This window comes from Rhinatrema bivittatum, chromosome 9 (genome assembly GCF_901001135.1).
Source record: "Rhinatrema bivittatum chromosome 9, aRhiBiv1.1, whole genome shotgun sequence".
NCBI lineage: Eukaryota > Metazoa > Chordata > Amphibia > Gymnophiona > Rhinatrematidae > Rhinatrema > Rhinatrema bivittatum.
Window position 1 is genome coordinate 58,658,604 of NC_042623.1, and position 23,589 is coordinate 58,682,192.

The following is a 23,589-nucleotide window of genomic DNA, read 5'->3' on the forward strand; positions in this document are numbered from 1 at the left end:
AGAAGGAAAGAATCGTTGGGACCGAAGCAGAGCAGACAGAGGAGCCTGATTCAGCACAAACAGACTCAAAGACCTTCCAGACCCATATGTAGGCCAGGGAAGTAGACTGTTTCCGCGCTCGAAGAAGGGTGGAGATAACCTCTTCACTATAACCCTTGAGCCTCAGGCATCGCCTTTCAAAAGCCAGACCGCTAGACAAAAGCGATTGGCCTGGTCGAAAAATAAAGGTCTCTACCGAAGAAGACGAGGTAGGTGACCGAGACGCAGGGGCCCGTCCGAAGTCAGATTGACGAGATCCACGAACCACGGTCTTCGCGGCCACTCGGGAGCTACGAGAATGACCGAACCCCGGTGGAGCTCGAATCTTCTGAGAACTTTCCCCACCAGGGGCCTTGGAGGGAACACGTACAGGAGTATGCCCGACGGCCAGGACAGAGCTAGCGCGTTGACACCCTCCGATCCGTGCTCCCTCCAGCGGCTGAAGAACCGATTGACCTTGGCATTGCGTAGAGTCGCCATGATATCGAGGTGAGGGGGACCCCACCTGGTCACTATCAAAGCCATGGCCGCCTCCGAGAGTTCTCACTCTCCCGGATCGAGGACTTGCCGGCTAAGGAAATCCGCTTGAATGTTCTGCTTGCCCACAATGTAGGAGACCGCCAGGCATTGCAGATGAAGATCCGCCCAGGAGAGGAGAAGACTCGCTTCCAGAGATACCAGGGGGCTTCAAGTACCCTCCTGGCGGTTGATGTGAGACACCGCGGTGGAGTTGTCGGAGAGTACCCTCACCGCCTTGTCGCGGAGGAGAGGAAGGAACTCCCGAAGAGCCAGGCGCACAGCCAAGGTCTCCAGACGATTGATGTGCCAGTGAGATTGACCCGGAGTCCAGACGCCCTGGATGGACTGGGAGAGGCAGACCGCGCCCTAACCTGATAGGCTGGGATCCGTGGTAACCATTGTCCACTGCGAGGCTTCAAGAGGCATTCCCCGAAGGAGATGCGGCAGATAGAGCCACCACTGCAAATCGTCAACTGTAGAAGCGGAGAGTGGAAGGACCATCTGGAACTGCTCCGATACAGGCTTCCAGCGTGACAGCAAAGCTTTCTGCAACGGTCGCATATGAGCGAAAGCCCAAGGGACAAGATCTATGGCGGAGGCCATAGACCCTAGGACCTACAGGTAGTCCCAGGCCGTGGGCGAAGGCAGAGCCACCAGGTGTCGAAGTGGGCCCCCAAGAACTCTAAGTCCTGGGAGGGCTAAAGATTGCTCTTGGTGAAGTTTACTATCCACCCGAGGGAGGAGAGAAGAGCTAACACTCGATCCATCGCCTGTCGACAGGAAGCCGCTGACTTGGCTCTGATGAGCCAATCGTCCAAATAAGGATGGACCAGGTTCCCTGCGACCACCACCATGACGTTTCTGAAAATGCAAGGTGCCGTTGCAAAACCGAAAGGAAGTGCCCGAAACTGGAAATCGCGATTAAGGATGTGAAAACGGAGATACCTCTGGTAGTCGCGGTGAATGGGGATATGAAACGAGGAACTCTCCTGAAAGAACCGCCGCTATGACTGCTCGAAGGGTTTCCATACGGAAGCGGGGAACCTTCAGGGTGCGATTGACCCGCTTAAGGTCCAGAATCGGGCAGAAGGACCCGTCTTTTTTTTTTTTTTTGGAAACGAAGTAAATAGAATACTGGCCGGCACCAAGCTCCCTCTCCGGGACCGGGACCACCGCCCCCAAATACAGGAGCCTGGCCAGCGTCTGTTCTACCGCGGCCCTCTTGGAATGTCCGCACGGCGAGAAAAGGAACAGATCTGAAAGGGTGCGGACGATCTTGGGGACGTATCCGTCCCTGATAATGTCGAGGACCCACTGATCCGACGTTATTTTGACCCATTCCTCGAGAAAACAAAGACAGGCGATCGCCGAGGCCCTGAACCAAGAAATGAGTCAAATGACCTTCATTGGGCAGAGGATTTGGGAGCGGTACGCGCAGGCTGGCCCTCCTGAAAGGGCCGGCGCCCAAAAAAGGACTGCGACCAGGACTGAACCCGGGAGGAGCCTCGTGAAGAACCACCCTGCCCACGAGAAGTAAAACGCCGTTAGCCCCGAAAGCGACAACGCATGGGCGTGGAGGGGCGCGAGGGCTTGGGGCGATCCTCCGGGAGCTTATGGACCTTGTCTTTCCCTAGGGAGTCCATAAGCTTCTCAAGATCCTCCCCAAACAACATCTTACCTTTAAAGGGAAGTGTAGCCAGTCGAGCTTTAGAAGACTGATCAGCCGACCAGTTGAAAAGACAGAGGAGCCTCCGGGCCGATACTACCGAGGCCATCACCTTGGAAAGAACCCGGATCAGGTCATAAAATGCGTCAGCCGCATACGCTATGACAGCCTCCAAGCGCTCCGCCTGTTCCGCCTCCGCAGACGGAAGAGGCTGTGCACCAAGGAGCTGTTGAACCCACCGGAGACCCGCACACAGCATGAGACTACTGCAGCAAGTAGCCCGAACCCCCAAGGCTAAAATGTCATGGATGCGCTTAAGATGCGACTCCAACTTACGGTCCTGCGGATCCTTGAGGTATCGTGGGGTGCTTAGTGAACGCGGAGACATAAGAATCAACCGCGGGGTACCTTAACAGATCCAAGCCTTCCTCAGGAAGGGGATACAGCATCTCCATGGCGCGGCCCACTCGGAGAGCCCCCTCAGGAGCCTCCCACTCCCATAAAATCAAAAGCTTCAGCATAGGGTGAAAGGGAAACGCCGAAGCCCTAAGTCCCCCTAGGACCGGATCCATAATCTTGTGCAGGGAGTCCATCAGGTAATCTACCGAGGGACCCTCCAGACCTAATTCCTGTAGGACGAAGAGGATAAGGGACCCCAGCTCCTCCCTACGGAACAAGTGAAGGGCTCTGGGGTCATCTCCCTCCAGCGGAGAGGTATCCATAGCATCTGGAAAGGTATCAGGGTCCGGAGAACCCAGAGCCGTTGGAGGATGAGGGAGAGGAGCCACCCCGGGGACCACCTGCACCCTAACCGGCCCCTGGGTTTCCGCAGCCGGGCTATTAGTAAATGGCGAGGAACAGGGCATTTTTGAAGGAGGTGGGGAGGGGGGGGGTTCCTGCTCCTCATGCAAGCTAGCTAAATAAGATTTATGCATGAGAACAAATTCAGCTGAAAAAAGGGACCCTGAAAAAACGGGACGGGGGGGGGGTCGAGGGGGGGTCAGTACTCACCTCCTGGGGGTCCACAGGGCTCAAATTGGGGGGTAAATCAAAAAAATCTGGCCCCCCAGCCCCAGGCAGCTCCGAAATCGGAGCCGTTGAAAAATCCAAAATGGCCACCGCTGAAAAGCTCTGCCTGCTCAAAAACGGCCTGGCCAAGCCTGGGGGAGTCGATCCCCGGGCTAAATTCGTCCTCTCAGCCGAGGAGGGACCTTCCCCACCCGGCAGGCAAGCAGGGCAAATACCCTGCAGCAAAGAACGGGAGTAAAAAAGCCCACAGGCAAGGCAAACTACCTGCCTTAAGGCATGGCCCAAGCTGTGCTGAGAAAAAAAAAAAAAGTTGAAAAAAATAGTAAAAACTCTTAAAGTGACAGCCTCAGCACCAAGGAGAGAGAAGGGAGACCCTGCTGACTCCTGCCTGTCTGACTGCCGGATTAAAGCCTGAGGACCAGAAAAGGGCCAAAAAAGGTAAAAAAAAGTAAGAAAAATTCTGGTCAACTGCTGCAGAAGTCAGAGATATTTGAATACCTGCGACTTCGGAACTTAAACTGATTTTTTTAAATCAGTAGTGACTGAGCGCAGCAGCGGGTCTAAAACCCTCTCGGCAGCCAGAAAAGGGGAGCGAGTCCCAGAGGGAGACGGTCCCACACCTGGAAGGTAACCCGGACTCAGACTATGCAGCGCAAAAGGGGCAAATAGCCCCGTGAGTCCGGCAAGAGCGAGGAGACGAAGTCGTCTCCTAGGAAAAAAGAAAAAGACACTAGGGATCAAAAAACCCCAGAAATATAACTTTTCTGAAGTACTTGCTTGAATCTAAGAAGTAATAGAAAAGGCTGACAAGCCAGAGACAGAGAGCCGAAGGGGAGCTGCTGCACCTGCTGGAGACAGACGAATACTGAAGGGGTTAGTGTACAGGTTCTCCCCTTAAAGGGACATCCTCACAATTCTGGTCTGTCTCCACCTGCTGGATAGGGGACATAACCCACTGTCTGGACTGATCCTGGTACGTACAGGGAAATGGTTTTAAAAAATGACGGTGTGATAATGAAGAACCGAACATCAAACCCTGCTGACTGTGGAAGACGACACAATCCTCTCTTTGTACAGAGACAAACAAGCCGAAGATAAAATATCAAAAGTTGAGAAAGAAAGGAAATGGCCTTCGCAAATTTCGAATGTGACAAAATTACCCTTCACAATGTTAATATCAGTTTACCTGATATATTAAAGAGTTTTTCTTTGTTCTCTTACTGACATCAGCTTTCAACAAAAGCAAACATTCAGCCACTGTGCTATTGCTCTGTATGCAAGCTTTCTCCAGCAATTTGTTCTTTAAATCCTCATCACGGGTCATTTCAGCAAAACACCGACAACACAGAACCTGAAACTAAAGCCAACAAAGGCAGTGAAAAGTGAGGTCATGAAAAAAAAAATGCCTGGAACCATTCAGCTACTGAAATCAATAAGGAAAATTACCTGTTGATCCCTTTTTTCGTTAAAACACATGGATATCTGATAGAAGAGAACAGCATCAAATGACTCGCGTTCTAGCAGCTTGGCAAAGCTACACGACAGCCCAAGGAGTGCCAGGATAGTGTGAAATCCCTAAAGGTGCAACAGGGAGGGAAACAACATGAGACATAACACATGCAAATGCAAAAGGAAAAACGAATTCACACAAAAATAAGCCTTTTTCATTTTGATTTCAGTTTTCTGACACACAACACCAGCCAGTGGTGGGACTTGGACCAGGTCACCACATAGAACCTTTAGGTCAGTGTTTCTCAAGCCGGACCTGGAGTACTCGCTCCCTAGCCAGCCTGGTTGTCAGGATATCCGCAATGAATATGGATGAGATAGAGCTGCATGTACTGCCTTCCATTGCATGAAAATCTCTCTCATCCATATTCATTGCAGATATCCTGAAAACCAGAGTGGCCTGGAGGTAACTCCAGGACCAGCTTGAGAATCACTGCTCTTGGTCATAGCCACTCCGATCAGTCAAGTAAAAACTTTTTTCCACCCATGGATGTTACCCAGTTTAGACCTTGTGGACTCTGATGTTTACTGTGATGGAAAGTAAAATTCTACTCCAGAAGCATCGCTGGAGCTTGTAAGCTATTTTGTGACTCACACAACTGGTGGATTCTCAAAGCTTTTAATCAGATTAAGAGTGCAGAGAAACAACCTTCATTGAATTTAACTTGGTTTTTTTTCTCACAAGTCTATCTTGAAAGTCTTGTTCAGCTGCTGTAAGCAGACTTTAGACAATACTTCCTTTTCAAAGTTTTAGAAACAATTTCCTTAGTATACATTAAATACATTAACTTAAAAAAAAAAGCATTGAACTGTCCAAGTAACTTCAGAGTTACCCAGACAAAACTAGAGCTGATGGAGGAGTTACAAGGGCATGGTTACATTTTGGCCAGTGAGCGCTGATACTGAGCGCTATCTGGTGAAAGCTAACCAGCTAAGTCTGGATGGAAAAATACCAGTTCAAAGCTACGTAGGCAGATTTAACTGGATTAGCGCTGCTGAAAATCCGGGTAAAGGTACCCTGTAACCTTCCTGTTCACTGGCCCACTTAGGATCTACCTTTATCGCTTTATACATGTATACTATTTTCTCTACAGCTTTATCTATCTGTGAGTCTATATAAGCAAGTTTGCTTACCGTAAACAATGTTTCCGTAGATAGCAGGATGAATTAGCCATGCTGTCATGGGATCTGTCAATCAGGCCCGGGAGGCGGAGCTTGTCAAAGCAGAGAACAGAGCTTTGCTCTCTGCGGCTGCGCGTGTGTTCCTGCGCAGGAAAGTAACGGAATCTCCTCAGTCTGTGTAGTGTAGTCGAAGACTTAGTGACTGTCAGGGAGGAGGGTGGGTCAGCATGGCTAATTCATCCTGCTATCTACGGAAACATCGTTTACGGTAAGCAAACTTGCTTTTTCCCGTCGATAGCAGGACTGAATTAGCCATGCTGTCATGGGAGTCCCAAGCTCCCGACCACGTCATTTATGATATATGTGTTTGGACGTGATCTTTGACAGTGTGGCAGTCACCGTGGACAGGAAGATAGAGATTGCAGTATTGCTTGCCCTATCTTCGCATCAGTGGCTGTTTTTGCTGGTCAAGGCAGTAATGAGATGTGAAGGTATGCAGTGATGACCATGTAGCTGCCTTGCAAATGTCTATGGGTTGCACATTCTTCAGGTGTGCTAAGGAGGTTGCTACTGCTCTAACTTGGTGAGCTTTAGGAGTAGACTGTAAATGTAAATTCTGTTTGTCGTAGCAGAATTTGATGCACTGCGCTATCCAACTGGAGATGGTGCGTTTAGCCACTGGTAGTCCAGGTGCCTTTGGGTCAAAGGAGACAAAGAGTTGAGAAACACGGGAGTCCGAGTTCGTTCTGTCTTTGTAGTGTGTTAAAGCTCTCTTACAATCCAGTGTGTGCAGTAGCTTTTCCTTATCGTTTGCATGCAGTTTAGGGAAAAAAGTTGGTAATTCCATTGTCTGATTGAGATGGAATGGGGTAACTACTTTGGGTAGGAAGGACGGGTGAGTCCGTAGAACTACCTTCTGGTGATGAAATTGCAAGTATGGAGGATAATGGACCAAAGCTTGTAACTCGCTAACTCTTCATGCTGATGTTACTGCAACCAGGAATACCACCTTCCAGGTGAGGTATTTAATGTGTGCCGAGTCCATGGGTTCAAAGGGATAAAGCATGAGCTGTTCCAGAACTATGTTGAGCTTCCATGGAACTGGAGGTTTGGATATCGGAGGACGAATGTGTGTTAAACCCTTCATGAAACGAGTCAGTAATGGGTGATTGGATATAGGAATGTCATTGATTGGTCTATGATAGGCGCCTATGGCGCTGAGGTGAACTCTGATGGATGATGTTGCTAGACCAGCTACATATAGTGTATGAAGATAATCAATGAGCAATTTCGGGGAACAGTCCAATGGTGGTACACCTTTGGAAGTGCACCAGGCAGAGTAGCGTTTCCATTTATAGTTATAATTTTTCTGGTTGAGAGTTTCCTTGATTGTAACAAAATGAATTGTGCTGAAGTGGAAACTCCTTGTTCTGTCAGAAGGAGCCTTTCAATCTCCAAGCTGTCAATTGTAGAGATGAGTGTAGCGGGTGTAGGAGTATTCCTTGATCTTGGCTGAGAAGATCTTGACGATTCAGTAATAGAATTGGATCCTTGATGGATAGTCGAAGCAGGAAACTGTACCATGGCTGCCTCGGCCAGGCCGGGGCTATGAGTATCAGTTGAGCTTTGTCCGCTATACACGTCTGAATTGTTCTTGTTATGAGAGGTATGGGAGGAAAGGCATAGAGAAGGCCTGTCGTCCACGGAATGAGGAAGGCATCTTGGGCGATCCTGAATTGGCTTGGTCGTATGGAGCAGAAGTTGGGAACCTGTGCATTGGTCTCTGTTGCAAAGAGAACTATCGAAGGTGTTCCCCACTGTAGAAATATGTCCTGGACTAGTTCTGTATTGAATGTCCATTCGTGAGGATGAAAGATGCGGCTTAGTCTGTCCGCTCTTGTGTTTGCAATTCCAGGAAGGTAAGTTGCTTGGAGATGTATGCAATTCTTGTGAGCGTGTTCGAAGATTGTCAGAGTCTCCTTGCAGAGGGACCATGAACCGGACCCGCCTTGTTTGTTGATGTAAAACATCGCTACTTGGTTGTCTGGGTAGATCATGACCCTGCGCCCTTTCAGGTGGTCTTGGAAGACTCGCAATGCATTGCGAATCGCTCTGAGTTCCAGTAGATTTATTTGTAGATTCTGTTCTGAGATCGTCCATAACCCTTGAGTTTCGTAAATCTCGAGGTGTGCACCCCATCCCTTGCGAGACGCATCTGTGGTTAGGACTGCATTGTGAGGAGGGGGGCTGAACAATGCTTCTTTGGACAGGGTGGAATCTAGGAGCCACCATGCTATATCTTTTTTCATTTCTGTGGTCAGCGATACCCTCTGCATCAATGGTTGTGAATGCTGTTTCCATTGGCGCTTTAGACCCCATTGTAGGCGTCTCATGTGTAACCTGGTGTTGGGAACCGTGAAGTTCGCCGCTGCCATGTGGCCCAGAATTACCAAGACTTGTCTTGCTGACGGCATCTGAGTATGTTTCAAGGTGTGTAGAAGTTGACAGAAATGTGATATTCTGTCGACTGGGAGGTATGCTCTGTTGCACGTAGTATCCAGGCATGCGCTTATGAACTGCAACTGTTGTGTTGGTTGTAGGTGTGATTTCTGAAAATTGATCACCAACCCTAGTTCTTGCAAACAGTGTATCACCCGATGGAGGTGATCCAGTAAGATGTTTGGAGTTGAGGCTATTATGAGCCAATCGTCCAGATATGGAAAGATGGTTATACCTTGTTTCCTGAGATGAGCCACCACCACTATCATGCATTTGGTGAATACTCTGGGTGCAGCGAAAGGCCAAAGGGAAGAACTTTGTACTGGTAGTGTTGATGCCTGTAGCGAAAGCATAGGTAACGCCACGAGGATGGATGGATTGGAATGTGCGTGTAAGCATCCTTCAGATCAATGGAGCACATTCAATCGTTGGTCTGAATGAGAGGAAGAAATGACTTCAATGACACCATTTTGAATTTCTCCTTGATGAGAAATTTGTTCAGTTCCCTTAGGTCTAGTATGGGGCGAAGTCCCCCCGACTTCTTGGGTATAAGGAAGTACGGGGAATAAAATGCTGCTAATTTGGGGTATGGGTGGATTTGTCGAATTGCTTGTTGTTTGCGAAGTAAAGCAATTTCCTCCCTCAGTTGTGGATGGGAATTGTGAGTCTTGAGTGTGGAAAGATGAGGCAAGATGGGTTTTGTGACAAATTGGAGTTGGTAACCTTGACGTACTATCTCCAAAACCCATTGATCTGATGTTATTCTTTCCCAGGCTTCCAGGCAAGCACGAATTCTGCCTGGAGGAGCTTGATGTTGTGGTGGCGGCTGAATAACTAAAAAGACGAAGTCGCTTTTGCTGCAGTAGCTGGCTGTTGTGCCTGCTGTCTCTGGTTACGTGGTTTACCCCTTCGTTGATTTGATGTATTGTTTTGTGGAGCAGGACGCTGGTAGGAAGGGTATGGCTGGGTACGAAAAGCTTGATAAGATCTATAGGGTCTTCTGGCATATGGTTGCCTACGAGTGGATCCCATATAACGACGTGTAGTCGAGTAAATAGGATTCGATGTTAAGAGATTGTACTGCTAGAGCTTCTTCTTTTAATTTACTTACTGCGTCCTGAAATCTTTCTCCGAACAGGTTATCTCCTGTACATCGGAGGTTTGTTAGTTTCTCGTGCAAGTCGTCACGTATCGAACTTGAACGTAACCATGCTAGTCTTCGGGCTGCAATGGCTGTTGCAGATGCCCTGGATGATGTTTCATGTGCTTCGTAGATTGACCTCAAGAGGTGTCGAGAACACTCTTCCATATCATGAAGAGGCTGAGGTATCTGTTCAGCCACCGAGGAATGTATACCTTTCATAGCTTGCATGCATTCATATAGATATTGTACCATGTAGAACTGATGTTGCATAATTCGTGCAGTTAACATCGAGTTATGGAATATTTTCCTGCCAAACTCATCTAAATATTTGTTGTCTTTTCCCGGTGGGAAAGTGGAATGCAGCTTTGTTTTCTTGAACCTTTGCATCGCCGACTCTACTACAATTGATGCGTGAGGTAATTGTGGTAGAGTGTATAGTGATGCTTTCTTCATACAAAATTTTATGTCTGTTTTCCTGGAAACGGCTGCAATTGTATAAGGCGCTTCCCAGGATTTTTGTAAGACTGAATGCAGGATGTCTTGTGGTGGAAGAGATGTTGGTTCCACTTGAGTATCAAAAATCTTTAGCAGACCAAGGGTTTCTGCTCTAGGGTCTGTTTCTTTTTGGACCTCTAGATGTAGAATGGTACCCATTTTTTCTAGGAATTTTGGGTATATAAGGTCTTCAGGAGGGGAATACGGCTCCTGTAGTTGGTCCTGCGGATCTGACAGACATCCCACTGATGATGATGGGGATGTTTGTATTGAAGGAGAATCAAAAGATGTGTCATGTACCCGATTTGGCGAGGCTGGTTGGTTTAACATGGGAGATGTCGGTGGTTCTGCCGACTGCTCTTCATGAGACTGTGCTTTATGTTTTGTAGCATTGTCATCATCAATATTAGTCATTTTGAATGATGATTGCAGCGTTTCGTAAAATCCTGCTAACGATTGAGACAATTGAAAAAATGCTTCTCTTGTATGAGAGGGCATTGCCATACGATTGTCTTGTTGTAGTGGGATAGCTGCTTGCGGTGAAGCTGGAACTTCCCCATCCTTTTGTATTTTATTGACTGAAGTATTTCCTAAATCTTCCGAATCTGAAGAAGTGTTAGAGGAAGAAATTTGTACCACTGCTCTTTTTGAGTAGGTAGTAGATGGCACTTTATGAGATGATTTAGAAGTCGAAGGACTTATCTCCCATGTAGCACTCCTCTTTTTTAATTTTTTAAAATGGGAGTGACCTGAGTATTTATGATAGTCATCAGATAATGAATCAGTATCTGTGGTTTCAGCCTCCGAACAAGGGCTGTGTGAAGAGTATCATTTTCGTTTCAACTCTGTCCTTAATTGTTGAGGTGAATAATTGTGGTTTATACGCGCAGATTTTGATCTATGCGCTGATTTAAATTTATGCACGGATATAGAGTTATGCGCAGGTATGCGCGTATGCGCAGTTATAGACTTATGCGAGCTTGTAGATCTGTGCGCGGAAGTAGATTTGTGCGCGGTTGTAGTTTCTTGATCCCGCGCGCACAGGGGTTATCGGCGCCGATGTGTTCAGCGCCGTGCGCATAAGTTTTTCTGCCGTCGGCGCCGTACGCGTAAGTTTCTCCAGCGCCGTGCACATATGTGTTCGGCGCGGTGGTTTCTTCTGCGCCATGCGGGCTGGAAGCGCTAGGTTGTGCGCAGACTCCGTCTTCGGCGCCGATATATCATGCGCAGACGGCGCTGTAGGCGCAGAAGTCGTCGGCGCCGAGGTGTCCTTCTCCAATGAGGTATGTTGCGGCTCTCTAGGCACTGAGGATTTCTGAGAATCCATTGGCCTTCGTCTTTTTGGTTTTCCCTTACCTCCTAGAGTGGAGGATTTAGGATCCGACGAGAAAGTTTTCTTTTTTGAAGGAGCCAATGAAGTTAACGGGCCAGGCGATGAGTGAGCCTCCGACAGCTCTCGTGAGGCAAAGAGTTCCTGAAGCCTATAAGCCCTTTGTTTTAATGCTCTAGGTGACATCCTAGAGCAAAACTCACAATCCTCTCGATTGTGATGTGGCCCAAGACATTTGTAACATCGGTCGTGTCCGTCCGTGACCAACATTATTTTACCACAACGGCAGGGTTTAAACCCCGGTTTTGACATTTTAAATCTGTTTTTAAAACTGAGGAGAGATCAGCTCCGCGTGCGATCCCGCTCGCGGAAAAAACAGACTGAGGAGATTCCGTTACGCTCCTGCGCGGGAACACACGCGCAGCCGCAGAGAGCAAAGCTCTGTTCTCTGCTTTGACAACTCCGCCTCCCGGGTCTGATTGACATATCCCATGACAGCATGGCTAATTCAGCCCTGCTATCGACGGGAAAATATATATATATATATTATATTTAACATATAAAACAGACTTGGGATCCAATATGCAGTTAGTATATAGGAATATGCATGTGCATCTGAACACATCGTACACATTAAATGCATAGTAAGATTTAGATTCCGGTTAAAACTATAGGGGAAAGAAAAAAAATACTACAAAGCTACTGCAAGTCCATTTGCTTGCCAAGATTTAAAATAGCACATCTTTTAACCAAAGATTTAGTTTTTGCAACTGCTGAAAATGAAAAATTCCACAGAACAAAAATCATACAAGTACAATCTTGTGAAAAAAAAAAAAAAAAAAAAAAAAGAAACCAAGGGGTTTCCACCTATTCCTTTAAGTCTTTCAGTGAACTCCCGCAATGCTTTTTGCTAAATGTTTCCTTGCATTGTTTCTCCTGTGGAATTTTTGCCTTTTCTGAAACTGCAAGAAATTAAATCCTTGGGAGCAAGTCGGGCGATTTCTAGATTCTTCAAGCAAATGGACCTGTGGGCTTTTTGTCCCGCTTATGCTAAAAAGGTAAAGCTGACCCACAGCATATAAATCAGACTTTGCAGGACTGTGTTAACGTTCAGATATATATAGAAATAAATCACATACATGCTTCTGTACTTCAATGACCTCTTTAAAGCGCTGTAAAGTGGAAACCAGGAATGATGACAGGAGCAGCTTGATTTCTTTACACAAGGTCTTCCTCGTCACCAGAGATCCCAGCAAGCTCAAACCAAGGCACTGAACTCCTGAAAGAATTTTATCTAGGATAAGAATTGTCCTACATTCATAGTACAGTCCAGCATTTTCAAACTCCAGTGACACTGTTCTGTCAACAGTTAGTCATATCCGATATGGGATACTTCTGATATGTCTTCTAATATGTTGTGTAAAATAAGGTTACAAAAGAAATCGTTAACTAGACTAAAGTTCAAAGCGTTCCAGAATCCTGACAAGGACTGCTCTTATCTGTGTCTTTCTCCTCCCATCGCCAGATCTCGACTCCATGTTTCCTGCCTTGCTGCATTAAATGCCTAGCACAGCCTTCCTGAATGGGTGGATCATGCTTCCTCTCTTACCAAGTTCAAGTCCATCCCAACGACTCACCTCTGCAAGGCCACTTTCAAAGTGTGAACATTAATTCTTTCTGCTCATGGCCTTTTATTTATTTAACATTTTTATATACCGGGATTCATGTAAAACATTACATATCATCTCGGTTTACATTGTAACTGAAAACAAGCATGTAAGAATGTGATTACATTGAATAGGGCCTATAACTTGGATCTGAATAAATGGGGAAAATGCATAAATGGTATTAAAGACATGAAAGAAGACATGTTTATGAGCCAGGTTTAGTCTGGCTGAAGAACTAGGTACATACTGGATTTATTTAATGAACGGGTACTCTGAGTAAACTTTGGAGTGATCAGCTGTAGAGATGGGTTGCTAAATTATAAGGGTCAGTATGAATGGATAGTCTGAAATTTAGCCTGTTGGCTAGTATGGTGAAGCCAAAGGTATGTCATTAGCATAATTGAAACGCTTGCTCAAATAGCCAAGTTTTTAGTCTCTTTTTAAAATTGATTGGACTTTTTGATGTTGATTGGACTTTTGATGTTAACCAGTTGAAGGCAACCCAAAACCTATTTGTCTCGTCAGCGTGTCTTGACTAGATTGTAAGCTTCATGGAGCAGGGACTGTCCGTACAGTGCTGTGTACACTTTGTATATAAATGATTAATACTGGATTACAGACTGAGCACAAATAGGGGCAGATCTTCAAACCTGCGCGCAGGCGTAGATTTGTTCGCGCAACCCGGCACGAACAAATCTACTCCCGATTTTATAACATGTGCACGCTGCTGCGCGCATGTTATAAAATCCAGGTTTGGCACACGCAAGGGGTGCCCAATTGTGCGACTTGCGGGCGCCGAGCCGCACAGGCTTCCTCCGTTCCCTCCCGCCCCCCCCCCCACCTTCCCCTCCATTCCCCTATCTACCCCACCCCCCAGCCCTATCTAAAAAAAACCCCTACCATTATCGTTGAAGTTATGCCTGCTAACTTGTGCGTGCCGGCCAGCTGCCGGCGCACCATCCACCGGCTCGGCAGCTGCTCCTGAAGCCTCGGTCCTGCCCCCGGAACGCCCCGGGCCAGCACCCCACCCACGGCCCTGCCCCCGGAATGCCCCTTTTTCGAAGCCCTGGGACATATGCGCGTCCCAGGGTTTGCATGCGCCACTGAGCCAATGCAAAATAGGCTTGGCGCGCACAGGAGAAGATTTTCTCGAGTTACGCACGTAGCCTTTAAAAATCTGCCCTGTAATGTTTTTGCCATCACCACAGAAAAGGAGAAAGTCTAATTCAAAGTGCATGAATGTGCCTTAAACCAGCCATCTGATAAAATCAACCACAGAGGAAAGAAGTGTCAGAGGCAAACAGAGGGTACAACGAAACTGCACATCCTGGCATTTGCTTCTGAAATTCTATTTCTTATTTACTTTTGCTACCATTCTCTTTCAATGCATCCATTGTCTCTGAGGCTGAATGACAATTTAGGATACCCAAAGAACTATACAAGGGCCTAAAATCATACCTGGGATAGTTCTGAAAACCTCCAGGCCTTCCAAAGACCCTGTTTATTATCCCATATCACGTCCAAAATGTCCTTCTTAGATCTGAGGGGGGTTGAGAACACAAAGGGCTGTGTTGGTTCCAGTGGGGAGAGAGGGAGTTGGTCCAAAGACCCATATTGGTTTTGACGAGGGAGCTTGAAGGCCCAATCAATTTTGGAAGGGAGGGGAAGGGGAAGGCTGGGATGTGTCCCTGAGCTACTAACTAGCCCTTTTCACTTTGGGTCGGTTAGCGCAGGGAAACCCAATAAGCAGAGTGTGACAGCATTACCATGGCCGCGCCATCTTTAACATGACTGTGCTAACGCATTCTGCATATCATTACTTCGTACATCAGGCATTAAAGTCTGATATAACGCTGGCATTAAAACTGGCAGATATCTCACAGGACAAAACACTAAACACATCGAACCTTCGGAGTAAATTTTCTACCAACTGTTGCCATTATTTTAAATGGAGAAAGAACAGAAATTCATTTTGTTTAACTAAATTACATAAGAACATAAGAAAATGCCATACTGGGTCAGACCAAGGGTCCATCAAGCCCAGCATCCTGTTTCCAACAGTGGCCAATCCAGGCAATAAGAACCTGGCAAGTACCCAAAAACTAAGTCTATTCCATGTAACCATTGCTAATGGCAGTGGCTATTCTCTAAGTGAACTTAATAGCAGGTAATGGACTTCTCCTCCAAGAACTTATCCAATCCTTTTTTAAACACAGCTATACTAACTGCACGAACCACATTCTCTGGCAACAAATTCCAGAGTTTAATTGTGCGTTGAGTAAAAAAGAACTTTCTCCGATTAGTTTTAAATGTGCCCCATGCTAACTTCATGGAGTGTCCCCTAGTCTTTCTACTATCCGAAAGAGTAAATAACCGATTCACATCTACCCGTAAATAACCGATTCACATCTACCCATAAATAACCGATTCACATCTACCCGTTCTAGACCTCTCATGATTAGTTTGCTGACTTTTAAAATTAGCCCAAACTCTGAGCAAAATTCTAAATTCTCAAGACAACATATTTATGCAGTATGTTGATCTGATCTTCAGAATGACTGATTTCCACCATGGATGACTCATTGTGAGAACCACATCTCAGTGTATCGCATCTTACCACAAATCACCAAGCTGCAAACCAACTAAATGTGGTTTTCCTGTTACAATAACAAACCCCTGCTGGCAGAAATGTTCTCTGTTTAAGTTTAAACAGAAAAGCATTTCTGTCGGTAATCTGGGCTTTTAGAGAGTAATTTTAGAAGCGCCCACATAGGTCTGAAGTGGATTTATGAGCATAACTCCACTTTGCAAATTAGCAGGCCCCGCACGTGCCTTAGAGCGGCATAGGCACGCACTTATACACTTGCTTCCCCATCTCCTGGGAATATCTCTTTCATGTACAAGTAAAAGTAAGCGCAGAATTGCTTCCATGCATATTTTTACATGCACAATCCCCGAGATAACTTTCTAAAAGTTATTTTACACCCCTAATCCTTTTGAAAATTACACCCCCCTTATTTTCTTTTTTTTTTTTTATTTCCCCTTATCGACCTCAGAGATCATTTCCTTCAATCTTACATACTACACCACCATTCATCAATAAGTCTACACCGAAATGCTACAGCCAAACACAACAGGATCCTTTTTCTCAGTGGAAAAAAGGTAAACAGTGGAGTGCTCAGGGATCTGTACTTGGACCAGCGCTTTTTAACATATTTATAAATAATCTTGAAAGAGGTTCGACTAGTGAGGTGATCAAATATGCAAATAACACAAAAGTATTCATTGTAGTTAAATCACAAGGAGATGTAACAAATTGCAGGAGGACATTGTGGGTCTGGAAGATTGTGTTCTGCCCCTATTAACTGTGAGCAGGTTTGTTCTTTGTTATTGTGAGAGAGGATGTAAGGAACTCCATCAGAACAGCTGTCCCAGTCTTCCTTAAGTCCCAACCTAACAAGTGATTCTGGGATAGAGTGGATCATTGCAAGCAGGGATAAGAGACCTGAGCCAGAGGGATGAGTGAGGCCAAGGAGGGAGAAAGAAGCCTCAAGAGTACAAACTGTTAAGTTACAAATATTTTGTTGAAGAGCATAAATCAGCTAACTACCATGTGACAGGGGCTGACCAATGGCACCGGTAGCCCCTGTGACATAGTAAGGGCAAAGGCTATCGGCGCCATTTTGGTTACTGGCAGCCGATGGCCCGAGTGCAGGTGATTGCTCCCGGACCCCAGCTGGACCACCAGGGGCTTTTGGCAAGTCTTGGGGGACCCTCCTGACCCCCACAAGACTTGCCAAAAGTCCAGCGGGGGTCCGGGAGCGACCTCCTGCACTCGGACCGTCGGCTGCCAGTATTCAAAATGGCGCCGATAGCCTTTGCCCTTACTATGTCACAGGGGCTACCGGTGCCATTGGTCAGCCCCTGTCACATGGTAGGAGCACAAGATGGCACCGGCCATCCAGTGCTCCTACCATGTGACAGGATCCGGCCAATAGCACGGATACCCTGTCACATGGTAAGGGCAAAGGGCCATCGGCGCCATTTTGATTAGTGGCAGCCGATGGCCCGGGAGCAGGAGGACGGCCCAGAGCGGGAGATCGCTCCCGGGACCCCCACTGGACCACCAGGTACCTGTAAAACGTTTTTGGGGGGGTCGGGAGGGTGTTACTTTTAAAGGGTCGGGGTGGGTTTTTTGTTTATCGGCTGGGGCGCAGCCGATAAACAAAACACGATCGGGCCCGATGGAAAAAACCCCACATGTGAATCGGAATCGGAATCCGAACAGATTCCAGTTCCGATTCACATTTTAAAACAAATCAAAAAAATTATTTTTCACTAAACATACAATTAAGCTCTGGAATTCATTGCCAGAGAATGTGATTAAGCCAGCTAGTGTAACAGGGTCTAAAAAGGTTTTGATAAGTTCCTGGAGGAGAAGTCCATACATTTCTATTAATCAAGTTGACTTCGAGAATATCCACTGATTTTTACCAGCCATTCTCACGCGAGTGGGACTCACCCCAGAAGCCTACTAACAGCGATTCCAGTGGGCAGTTCTTCAGGCTGGTGAAAACCCCTGGGAACCTCTTCCACAAACATCGCTTGGAAGTGGCTGTGCCTGGAAGGGAAGACGGGGGTGGAGGTAGCCAAAATGGTTCTAACAGAATAATTCCAGGACAGCCTGTAATGGCCGATGCAATAGTGGGCCTGCAACACCTGAACCTTATGCTAGAAAAAGCCCTGGAAGTGGTAGAGGCCTATTACTGAGCCCAGCCCATGCCTGAGGCACCACTGTTCCCGGAAAAGCCATCCAATCCAGGAAGAGAACGACAGAAGTCTAAGAACCAGAGGCACCGACAACCAGTAGTGCACACCTAATTGGACATTACACCTCAAGTAAAAACCTCAGCTGGGCCACCATGTTTCATCTGTGGAGAAAGGGGCCATTTTGCCCAAGACTGTCCATGCAGGGGAGAGGAACCGATGGACTGTCCATGCAGGGGAGAGGAACCGATGCACATTCATGAAGTTACAAAAGTGTGACCCCACACTTTTCTAACTTCATGGATGTCTCCAGTCAGGGAGTTTCTATTTTCATGATCTCAGTGAATTTAGATGGCATTCCCACACAAGCCTTGGTGGACTCCGGGAGTGTGAAAATGCTCATTCAGAAAGACTTGGTGAAGTGAGTCCAAATTGACTAAGGTAAGGTAGAGACCCTGACATGAATTCACGGAGACCATTGACAATATCCAACAAGCTAATTATGACTGAAGACCCCAGCCACCCTATCCTGTGATCACTGGATGGGACTGTCCAAACGTCAAGTGTCTCTGGAACCAGCTTACAACAGGTTCATCAAGCCTCAAGCATAAAGAGTTGGAGTTTCCAGAACTTTTTCCATTGGATGACCCTGATCTTTTTCAAAGACTATAAGATTCCTAAGTTCCGGAGGCACCACCGACAGGACAAATACACCTATGCTGCTAATTTACAAACAGCTGTGGAGGAGGGTTCAGAGTTGGAGGGAGAACAACCACCCACCCAGAATGTCTTACCAGGCCCTATGGTATGGAAAATATGGGTGACCTGTGCAACTTTAGGCAGACTCAGAGGGAGGATGAATCCTTTAAGTGGACCCAGGAGCATATACAAAGGATAGACGGAAAAGTAATCCTTGGAGCACACAGCTTACAGACCCTGTTCCTCCCTATTTTGCGATGAAAAGGGATTTACTTTATAGAGTCACAAAGGAAGTGTGGAAGGGGACATGATAGAACAACTCCTAGTTCCCAAATCCTACTGTCAAAAGGTCATGCAGTTAGTGCACAGTTACCTTCTAGGGGGTCACCTGGGGGAGGAAAGACCCTGGAAAAGATACTGGCACAATTCTATTGGCCATACCTACATAAAGAGGTCCTGTTGTACTGCTGGTCCTGCCCTACCTGCCAGTTCACAAAGCCTGCCAGCGAACAGGTGGCATTTCTCATACCAATGCCTATAATCTTGTAGGGACACTAGAGTGATCAACTCGAGGAAATAAATACATTCTCGTCATTCTAGACTATGCCACCAGATATCCGGAAGCAGTGCCACAATGGAATATGAAGACCCCGATGGTGGTAACCACTCTAATTTAGGTTTTTTCATGACTTGGGCTGTGCAAGGAGATCCTGATGGATCAGGATACCCCTTTCGTCTCCAAGGTCATGAAACAACTCTGCACCTTGCTCAAGGTAAAAACTCTGCAGACCTCAGTGTTTCACCTGCAGACCGATGGCCTGGTCAAGCGCTTCAATCAGATGCTCAAACAAATGTTGAGGAAATTTGTGGATGAAGATTGCAAGCACTGGGAAACATTGCTACCCTATTTGCTGCTCACAATCCACAAAATACCATAGAGCTCGATGGGGTTTTCCCCATTTCAGTTACTATATGGAAGGAGACCAAAAGGAATCTTGGACATAGTTCATGAGACCTGCGAAGATGAAACGAACCCCAGGCAGAACCTAGTTGTCTACAAGCTCCGAGTGCAGAATCTCCTAAAAAAAGGCTAGGAAGGGAGCCTGCCTGTGGTGTTTGGGAAAAGGTTCAGTCTTCCCAAGCCCATGTTTCCAATAGCCCATGGTCCAACGAGTATTCCAGCAGCAAACAGCATCCTTGCTCACCTTCCATCTTCAGAAAGCAAGCAAGCTGTTAGCCCATTGGCAAGGACCCTAGGAAGTTTTGGAGAAAACAGGGCCCATGGATTACAAAATAGCTCAGCCAAATAAATGAAAAAAAAAAAACCCCTCAAATCTACCATGCAAACCTCTTGAAGAAGCAGATGGCACAGGAGTGCAGCACTGTACAGGAAGGAGAGTTTGGCCTATAGGTTGAACCCGAAGTGGACCGAGCTCATGTTCCTTTTGGAGAACAGCTGCCCATTACACAGAGCAGATTTAAAACAGCTGGTAGAGAAAAACAAAGAGATCTTCTTGATCCTGCCCGGTCGTACCCACCTGGTACAACATGACATCGTTGTTGTGGTACAGCAATGAACCTTTCAGATTCCCAAGGACTGGCGCAGCATCATCGAAACCAAACTGAAAGATGCTCCAGCTTGGAGTAATAGAGGAGTCTAACAGTGATCGGTCCTCACCATAATAGCGGTGCTGAAGTCACATGGGAGCATAAGGTTCTGTATCGACTTTAAAAAGGTCAATAAGGTCTCAAAACTCATCGCCTATCTGATGCTACAAGGGGATGAACTGAGCATCTGGGATCGGCCCAGTTCATCTCTACCCTCATTCTTACCAAAGGGTATTGGCAGGTGCCTCTTACATCCTCGGTGAAAGAGAAGATTGTGTTCTCGACGACCGGTGGACTTTTCCAGTTAGTGAAGCTGGGTTTAAAAAAGGTTTGGATAAGTTCCTGGAGGAGAAGTCAATAAACTGCTATTAATTATGTTGACTTAGGGGTAGATTTTCAAAAAACGCGAATAGGCGTACTTTTGCTGGCGCATCAGGCGCAAGCAAAAGTACGCTGGATTTTAGTAGATACGCGCGGAGCCGCGCGTATCCGCTAAAATCCTGGATCGGCGCGCGCAAGGCTATGAATTCTGTATAGCCGGTGCGCGCCGAGCCGCGCAGCCTACCCCCGTTCCCTCCGAGGCCGCTTCGAAATCGGAGCAGCCTCGGAGGGAACTTCCTTTTGCCCTCCCCTCACCTTCCCCTCCCTTCCCCTACCTAACCCACCTACCCGGCCCTGTCTAAGCCCCCCCCTTACCTTTGTCGGGGGATTTACGCCTCCCAGAGGGAGGCGTAAATCCCCGCGCGCCAGCGGGCCGCTAGCGCCGGGACGCGACCTGGGGGTGGGTCCGGAGGGCGCGGCCACGCCCCCGGGCCGACCCAGGCCGTAACCATGCCCCCGGGCCGCCCCGGGCCGTAACCACGCCCCCGGGCCCGCCCCCGAAACGCTCCCGGCACCCCCCCTAAACGCCGCGATGACCGGGCCCACCCCCCGACACGCCCCCCTCGGAGAACCCCGGGACTTACGCGAGTCCCGGGGTCTGCGCGCGCCGGTGAGCCTATGTAAAATAGGCTCACCGGCGCGCAGGGCCCTGCTCGCCTAAATCCGCCCGGATTTGGGCGAGCAGGGCTCTTAAAATCCGCCCCTTAGGGAATAGCCACTGCTTATTACCAGCTTTAGTAGCAATATTTGGGTACTTGCTAGGTACTTGCAACCTGAATTGGCCATTGTTGGAAACAGGATGCGCTTGATGGACCCTCGATCTGACCCAGTATAGTATTTTATGTTCTTAACCTGCAGGTGGTATTGAAAGGGGATCTGGAAAATTCCGCACTATGGGGGTAATTTTCTAACTGCCCACATCAGTGCAAAATCTGTAGGTAAGTTTTACCCATGGACTTTGCCCCAGTTTTCACAATTAATGCACCTGCTTAGTTTCAAATGTAATATTTATTTTTATTTATTATTTATTTAAGGTCTCTTCTATACCGATGTCCGTTCGCACATCGCATCGGTTTACAAAAAACAGGAACTGTTGGGCAGTGCCCTTACATATAACCGAAGAATACAAATTAACTTTTGGGCGGAGCCCTTACATGTAACCGAAAAACAATGGCTAAAACCGGGAGAGGGGATAATACTGACATGGCAGCGCAGAGTCAATAATCAAAAAATAGATTTAACCGACAACTATAAACATAAACATAACTATCGACATAAATAGCAATGTACAAATTACAAAATCAGCGGGCATAAAGGCAATTCTTAATCATAGATACTTAGTCATAAAGGCCATTCTAAGTAATAGATCGAGGGTAAAAGCATGGGAGTAATTATGTAATGGGGGGTGACATGGGGTAGGCTTGCAGGAAGAGCCAGGTTTTCAGTTTTTTTTTGAAAGTGGGTGTGTATGTCTCCAGGCGTATATCATGAGGCAGGGAGTTCCATATGGAGGGGCCGGCGAGAGAGAAAGCTCTGTTTATAGTGGAGGAGAGTTTGAAAGGTTTGATGGATTGGGCACGTAGGGTTCCTTGGAGGGCTTTGCGGGTGGGTCTATTTGAGGTACGGGGGAGTAGAGGGGGGTTGATCCAATTTAGATTGGAATTTAACAGACTTTTGTGGATGATAGAGAGAGCTTTATAAAGAATTCGAGAGTGTATTGGGAGCCAATGAAGTTCGATAAGAGTGGGTGTGATGTGGTCTCTTTTTTTGGAATTTGATAGTATCCTAGCGGCGGCATTTTGTAGTAGCTGTAACGGCTTGGTGTGTGTTGCGGGGATGCCAAGAAAGAGTGCGTTACAGTAGTCAATTTTAGACAAAATGATAGACTGGAGTACAGTACGGAAGTCAGAGAAGTGTAGCAGTGGTCTGAGTTTTTTTATAGTTTGGAGCTTAAAATAGCAATCCTTTATGATGGATTTAATGAAGGGTTTGAAGGTAAGATGATTATCAATAAGGACACCTAAGTTGCGAATGTGCGATGGGAATGAGGTGGAAGAGTATGCAGGAGGAATGTCTGGGAGTGGTTGCCTATTAGATATGATTAAAAGTTCAGTCTTGTTGGGATTTAGAGCCAAGTGCATGTCATTAAGGAGTTGGTTGATGGAGGAAAGGCAGGATTCCCAGTTTAGAAGAGCAGTTTGGAGAGAGTCCGAGAAAGGGAAAATGAGTTGCACATCATCAGCATAAATGAAATGCTTGATGTGAAGGTTAGTGAGGAGCGTGGTAAGGGGAAGCATGTATATGTTAAAGAGGGTAGAGGATAGGGAGATTACTCTCTGGAAGATTACTCGCACACATTTACACCCTGCTATTGTGTACGGTTTGTTTTCCCTAAGAAATAATACATGCCTACTTTTGAAAATCCAAAAGTATGGGCAAAATGCAAAAACCCTCCCCCAACCTGGGCCCTAGGAATACCTCTGCTCCCTACAGGTAAAGGTAAGCATGTGATAGCAGTATGTGCATAAGTTTACTTGCGCACAGGGAGAGCAAATTTCAAAAACCCCATTTCTACAGGTAAAAACACTGCTTTCCCCATAGAAATGGTTTGCAAAATTACTCTCTATGAGGCAAATATAGTAAGTGACCGATGTACTAAACCGCAGTAGTGTCAGGAGAAAAAGAAAAAGAATGTTGCTCTGCTTCAAATTGGGGGTCTGCCCGGTGGGAAACACGTGTCCTACACATAAAGCCACAGATTGGCTTAAACCTAGGTAGCCTCAAACCACTGCTAGTCTGGGACATGGCCCTGCCCATGAGGAGCTAACTTTGTCCTCAGGAGTTCATGAAGGGGTTGCTGGGTAAGCTCTACAAGTCTGCAACTTGATGGTTGAGAGCTGTACTGTAGAGGCCAAGAAGCGAAGAGTCTGCACCTCGGGTTGTGCTCTGGATTTGGACTGGAATATCAGTAGAGCATCCCAATATGATGGGACCTGAACTAAAACACAGAAATGGGTCTAGTGCTACATTTAAGTTGAAGGTGAAAGGAACCTGTACTATGTATATTGCTATAAATAAAAATCCTGGCTTCATTTACTGAGGAGAACTGTGTGTG

General features: G+C 46.9%; 1 protein-coding gene across 2 annotated transcripts in view; it reads right to left on the reverse strand.

The window, feature by feature from the left end:
• LRRK2 (leucine rich repeat kinase 2) overlaps nt 1–23,589 on the reverse strand; it is a 584,366-nt gene that overhangs the window by 374,797 nt on the left and 185,980 nt on the right. For both annotated transcript variants that reach the window (XM_029617357.1, XM_029617356.1), the window contains 3 exons: nt 12,492–12,631; nt 4,700–4,828; nt 4,440–4,610 (listed from right to left, as the gene is read on the reverse strand). In XM_029617357.1, coding sequence (XP_029473217.1) covers nt 4,440–4,610; nt 4,700–4,828; nt 12,492–12,631 — 440 coding nt within the window. The remainder of the gene's footprint in view (nt 1–4,439; nt 4,611–4,699; nt 4,829–12,491; nt 12,632–23,589) is intronic.